A 6,575-nucleotide genomic window follows, 5' to 3' on the forward strand; every position below is an offset into this window, starting at 1 on the left:
AGCCCCCAGCTCAGGGTCTGCAGTATGGATGGAGACCCCCACCTCCCAGCCGCTCCCGGGCCCTTCCCTCCCTTGCGCCCAGCTGGCAGCCCGGAGGCCGGCCGGCACTCACTGGAGTAGTAGGCCACCAGCTGCTGCAGGCTGTTGAACTGGGTGCGGGAGGTGATGTAGAAGCCTCCGCTGTCCAGCTTGCGGATTTTGTAGTGCTTCACGTTGAGGCCCTTGGCGTTGTCGAAGTCAGACACCGAGAGGCAGTAGGCGCCTGCAGGACAGGCCGGAGAGGGGCTGTGACCACCACGCCCGCTCGCCCATGGCCGCAGCGCTGAGCACACCTACCCAACACGGGACAGAAGGCAGGCACAGACGGAGCCAGGTCTGGTCCAGCCTGTCTCTGAGCACCCAGCGCCTGGGCGGCCACTGGGGCAGAATCAAGTGACAAAGGGCACGTGACTCAGGAATCTTTCCATGCACCTTTGACCTGTGAAGCCCAGATATGCATCCCAGCTCTGTGACCTAAGCAAGTGACTTGCCCTCTCTGGGCCTTAGTTTCCTCCTCTGCACAAGCAGGCTACTCCCCAGGCAGCTGGGCAGATTCAGTGAGACCACATATAAGAAGGCCGGGTACACAATAGGCGCTCAGTAAATGTTTGTGGGGAGCCTGATAGGAATAGCCCCAGGTAGCTGTGTGTCCCTGGCCTAACTGCCTCTCCTCTCTGGGTCTGCCCACTATAGTGGTGTCCAGGCCCCGCCCCTCCCTGAAGACTCCAGGCTTAGGCAGGAGCCGGTGGTTGGCTAAGGCCGGGCTGCCCTGGGCAGGAGACCACATACTGGGCGTGGCCTGAAGGGCGCCAAGGCTCAGCTGGGCCAGTCCGGGTGGCCCCTCCCTGTTGCCGTGGAGCCTAGAAAAGCTTTGGGCTTGAAAAGTTTCCTTCTGCCCAACAGGCCTGTTAACCTGAGCCCAAGAGATGCCTGGGGTGGCATCAGGGAAAAAGGCTGAGCGCCAGAGGTGGGGGAGAAGGCTTCAGTGGCCAGAGAAAGCGCTTCTAAGTAAACAGCATACAGGCATCATTCTAGAAGCCCAGGCCCCTCAGCCCCCACAACCTCTGGACAATCCTCAGGTGGGGTTTATAATATCCAGTGTCAAAAAGGGAAAATGAGGCTCAGAGAGGCAGCTAGCTTCAGGTCACCCACCCAGCAATTCAGACACACACAGAACCTGTGGCTGGGTCTCTAAAGCCTGCACTGGACAACCATGACTTTCTGCAGATGGCCCAGGCCATGTGCTATAGAAGCCACAGCACTAAATCTAAAGCCAAGCCCTGACCACGTGTGCACACACCACAAACATGCCTGCGTCCGGTGGCCATATGCTCACACAGGCTCACGCTCTCCAGGCCCCCAGGCACAAGGACAAACCCACAACAATTCACTCCCACACAGCATTACACAGACAACACCACCCCAGGTGCACACACACACACACCTGGACCCACATGGCAGGCACAGCCACATGACTGCTCATAAATGCACACACGTGACATGGACACTCTGCTTTCCCATCTCCCACTGAGCCCCAGGCCCACAGGAGCAGGAGCTTCGTCGCCATGGTGATGGAGTCTGCAACCCACTTGCAGAGGGGCTAGAGAGAAAGGGGGTGATCATTCTCTGGCAGAGGGGAAGGACAGGAGAGAAACAGAGGCCAAGACTATTGGGAGAAGGGCAAAGCCAGGTCCCAGTACCCAGTCCAGCCCCTGAGGCCCCTGGGGAGAGGGAAGAGAGAGGGCCATTGCATCAGCACCCTCCTTGGGAACAGCCTTTGGCTTTTTTGACCCTCAGGCCTCCTGATAATGTGTGTCCATTCCTTATCTGAGCAACCTGAGGCCAGAGAGACTGGCCTCTTTTGTTGCACCTTTTGCGGCATCTTTTGCTCACCCCAGATAATTCAGTGCTCTTCAAATGTACCTCCCTACCGTTGATCCTGGCTTTTTCTCCAGCTGGAGGATTCTTCCCATCCCACTCCATATACCAAACTCCTATTCATTCCTCAATACCCAGCTCAAATAACCCACAAAAGGTTCAGTTCCCAGTAGAAGCACTCATACCTTTCGTGGTCTCGCTTTCTCGCACTAGGAAGGTCCCTCTTGGGTTCTCTGCATTGAGCAGTAACCGCTCTGACTCCCGTCTGGTGATCTTGCCAAAGTACCACCTGGGGCAGGAGGGAGGGGGATGGTGCTGGTGGTCCAGGATTCTGCCCACCCACCATGCCTCTTCCTGGGATGTGGCTGGGGCAGCCAGCCCCTCCACTCTAGCCCAGGAGAGAAGCTCTGAACCAGTAGCGATGATGGTGAGCAAGCAGGAGGCCAGAGTCAATACTCACTCTTCAGCCTGGATGGAGTCAGAGGGTGCCACGTAGTTGCTGGGGATGTAGCCCGTCTGTCCTGTGCTGAGCGAGTGGGCCAGCCACCAGTCTCCCTCTCTGAGCAGGGGGAGAGGGAGGGAGCAAAGGAGAAGGAAACCATCAGCAATGGGCCCCGGGGCGTGTGGTCTTCAGAGGTGCTATGCTGGGGGCTCGCGAGGCTGAGTGAGGTGCAGGGAACACGGAGATCAGGCCACTCACCCCTTGCCAAGCTGAGCTGGCCTGGGACTCCTCCCCTCCCTATCCCAGAAACCTCCTGGCCAAAGCTGACTCAGACGATGAGGCCTGAACTCACAGGGGCAGAGTCCTGAGACAGGAAGTGATCGGCTGCCCTGCAGATACCCCAAGCCATCTCAAGATGCCAAGCACCTGCCTTGGGATTTAGGGAGGGAGCTCCCTGTCTCTGGGGAGCAAACAAGTTGTAACAGGAGAAGCTTCCTGCCTGAGATGGATGGCGAATCAGACCTTTAAAACCTCCCCAAGCCCTGAGATTTTGAAGCCCAAGCCTGGGAAGTGGCAAGACCTGAGTGGAGGCAAAGGATGGTCCTTTTGGGGCTTGGTGACAATCCAGGCGCTCTCTGCAGAGCTGCCACTGCAGCTGGAGCAATGCTTGCCTTTGTCACAAATCACAGGTCACGCCCACCAGGCTCCATGACTGAAAACTACAGGCCTCCTCCTGCAGCCTACCCAGCTATGGGGAAACTGAGGCCAGAGGGGGCTGGGACTTGCCCAAAGTCACACAGCGAGTCATGTCAGAGGGAGCTGAAGTGGCAAAGCCCCAGTGCCCAGGGCCCTTCTACACTGATTTCCCCATGAGGCAGGGAGTGTGATGGGGACAGGGTGATGGGGCAGGAGAAGCCCCCAGCAGGGTGGGTCCCCTGGGTCTGGTGGGGAGCAGGGAAGGGGCAGAAGTACCTTTGCAGCCATCTGAATGTGAACCAGGTCTGGCTGGAGCGGGGGTCCAGAGACACAGAGGAGGGAGGAGAAAGCGAGAGCCCAACAGGAAAGAAGAGGCAGAGATGGGGGTGGTGAGAGAGAGAGAGAGGCAGAAAGAGCGAGGGAGAGAGCAGAGTGCCAGGCGGTGCTGGGGACAGGGGAGGGGGGACAAGGCGGCAGCCACAGGGGCCTCGCATCCAAAGCAATCAATGGAGGCAGGGAGAGGATTGATGGGAAGGGAGGGGAGGCTGATGGGAAGGGCTGCCTGGGAAATAGGGCCCAGCCCCCTCCAATTCCCACTGTACAGATGGGAAGACTGAGGCTAGAGACGCAAGGGCCTCTGCTCAAGGCCACACAGCCAGGCCCAGGTTCCTAACTCCCAGATGAGGAGGAATCCTTCCCTACAGGGAGCTGTAGAGCTGGATACCTTGCTGAGCTTCTCACCTCAAGGCTGCCTTTGACCTCATCACAACCCTGAGAAGACACACAGCCAATGGATGTGTCCCATGCTGCCCATGATCGGGATCCAAAGAGAAAAAGGCCCTTGCCCACAGCCACAGTCTGGACTTGAACCTGGATCCCTGGCTCCAGGTTCTTCTGAGCTGCCCCACCTATGCTCTTCAGCCCATTTTGAAGATGGAGAAGTTGAGGCCAGGAGAGAGTGGGGCTGGGCGAGCTCTCCGAGAACAGATGAGTATAGGTGAGCATCCCAAAGTCAGCCAGGTGAGCCCAGGCTCGACCAGAGAGTATGAATCCCATCTGGATGGAGTGAGATTGGCGCTGTGGGGCTGACTCAGCTATACAATCATTGCACGCATGCACACTCAGGTGGGGGCACAGGCTCACATGGGAGTCTTGGCAGGAGACAGGGGGCCCCAGAGTAAGGTGGTGATGCCCACCTCAAGGAAAGAAGCCTGGAGGTGCCCCGGACCTCCATCTACCTCTCTGTGTGTACCCACAGTGGATGGGGGGGCCCCTCACTGTCTGTCCTATTTGACTCTCAAGACCGCCCTGCAAAAAAGGCAGGCCTCAGCCCCTAGATGAAGAAAAGGTGGCTCAGAGATGTCTAGGGGCCAGCCCAAGGACACACAACACCCAGGATGGAATAACCCAGCACTTTCTTCGTAGAGTTGGTGAAAATGAGGCACAGAATGGGTAGAAACTTCCCCAAAGCTAGCGGAGATCTTCCAGCCCAAAGCCTTCACTTCAGCAAGGGGAAAACTAAGGCACAGAGAAGGGCGATGATTTGCCCAAAGACACACAGCGAATCCACAGCAGAGCAAGGGTGAGAACCAGGGCCCCTGTGTGCCCACAGCCAGTCTTGGCCGGCCCCCTGGACCCCTGTGCCCTCCCCAGGCCCGTCAGACTCAGAGACCCTCAGGGAAACCAGGGGAAGATGGAGGAGGAGGCAGCAGGGCTGGGGGCAGGGGACTGAGCCAAGGTCTAGGTCAGAGACTACGAAATGCGGCAGATTGACAAAGCAGAGTTTGCAAGCTGGCTGGCCTTGGGAAAGGCCCCAGCCACCTACTCACAATGGAAGGCTGGCAGCAGCATGTGCCCAGAGGCTGGCCAAGCACGGCCCCAGAAGCCCCTGAAGCGGGGGTTCAGCCCTGCTGACATTACCCAGACTGGCCCAGCTGAGCCTCCAGCTCCCCGACACCAGCCCATGTATGAGTTTGGGCTCACAGTCCAATTTGGGGGTTTTATTTCACAAGGACAGGGATGGAGGCGTGCGGAAAGCTCACTAAGGATCCACGGTCCAGCTTCAGCCTGGCCCCAGCTCGAGAGGTTTCAAAGAGCCTGAGCGCCAGAGTCCAAGCATCCTGGCGCCAGCCCAGCTCAGCATTGCAGGCATGACCTTGGCCCTACCTCGGTTTCCTCATCTGCAGGATGGGGATACTCATGCCTCCCTCCGAGGATGTAAAATCGCAGCACTATGACTGGCACACAGTAGGTGCTCAATGTGCATGAGCTGATAGTATCTTGGTTTGGCTAAAAAAAGAAAAAGAATGAAATCTGCAACTCTGTGGTACCCCTCCCCACTCTCATCACGGCTTTAAAAACCAGCATGCAGCTCAGTTAGTCTCCGATAAGGATTTGCTGTGACTTTGGGCAAGTTCCTTACCCTCTCAGCACCTCTATAAAAAGGAGGTAATAGTCATAAAATCTCCCTTGCAGGCAAAGCGTGTAAATCAGTCAGCATCAAGCCAAGAAGTGGCTTGATCATCTGTGATGATCATCTGAGCCTCAGTGTGCCCACCTGTGAAATGGAAATATCAAGCCCCAACTTCCGCTGCCAACGGTCTGGAAGGTTCAAACCTGCCTCAGACGGCTGTGAGCTGGCTCTGCCGAGGGCCAGGGACTGCCCTCACAATGAGGGGCCCCATAGCTTCCCAGATCAGCCCGGTCTGGTGGGGACTCTGATCTGAGCTCAGAAGTGACAGTGGTGTTAACCTAACATGTTGAGCACACTTACTGCATCTCACACCTTTCCTGGGGCCTGGGTCCCATCAGATAGGGAGGAAGAAGGGAAGGAAGGGAATCACACATTCCCTGCCTGACCCCTCACCTTCCCTCACATGGCCAGAGAAGAAAGTACTGGACCAGGAGTCCCCGAACTACGATTTTACACCCCAAGTGCTGTCACTAGCTGTGTGACTTCAGGCTACTGACCTCACCTCTCTGAGCCTCAGGATCCTCTTTTTAGAGCCTAATCCTTGTGGCTAATTCAGGCAGGCATGTGGACTGGGAGGGTGGCAGCTTTGGAACCTGGGGAATTAGGACAGCTTGCATTGTTCTATTTAACTCATTTGGGCTGTTGGGACTGACCAGAGAAGCGATTTGGAGCTTGCAGGCGAGCCAGGGCAGCTGGGCACAGCTCAGACGGTCAAGTTTCCGAGCCCTGAGGCCTGGACCCCTGCTTGGTCCTTGGGGAGAGAGCAGGGTGAGGCCGAGGCAGATCGTGCGAGGAGGGCAGGAAGGGGTCCCTCGCCCCATGGTGGGGAGTGGAACCGAAGAGCCCAGGGCAAGAGGGCAGAGGTCAGTGCCCGCTGGAGAAGCTGCTGGAATAATCGGGGTGGGAGGAAACGGCAGTTTGGGAAGCACCCCAAAGTCAGACCCGAGGGGCTCTGGCTCCTAGAGAACCAGGACAGGGGCTTAGGGTGGTCACCCCTCAGATGGGCTTCCTCCGACCCAAGGCCACACAGCAGCCAGAGCTCTAGGT

General features: G+C 57.5%; 1 protein-coding gene across 6 annotated transcripts in view; it reads right to left on the reverse strand.

The window, feature by feature from the left end:
- The window catches only part of SRC (SRC proto-oncogene, non-receptor tyrosine kinase), a 56,469-nt gene that overhangs the window by 10,116 nt on the left and 39,778 nt on the right, over positions 1 to 6,575 (reverse strand). For all 6 annotated transcript variants that reach the window (XM_010829188.1, XM_010829187.1, XM_010829182.1 and 3 more), the window contains 3 exons: positions 2,378 to 2,476; positions 2,103 to 2,206; positions 113 to 262 (listed from right to left, as the gene is read on the reverse strand). In XM_010829188.1, the coding sequence (XP_010827490.1) occupies positions 113 to 262; positions 2,103 to 2,206; positions 2,378 to 2,476 (353 nt within the window). The remainder of the gene's footprint in view (positions 1 to 112; positions 263 to 2,102; positions 2,207 to 2,377; positions 2,477 to 6,575) is intronic.

Source organism: Bison bison, unplaced genomic scaffold, assembly GCF_000754665.1.
Source record: "Bison bison bison isolate TAMUID 2011002044 unplaced genomic scaffold, Bison_UMD1.0 scf7180017864500, whole genome shotgun sequence".
In the NCBI taxonomy this organism is placed as follows: domain Eukaryota; kingdom Metazoa; phylum Chordata; class Mammalia; order Artiodactyla; family Bovidae; genus Bison; species Bison bison.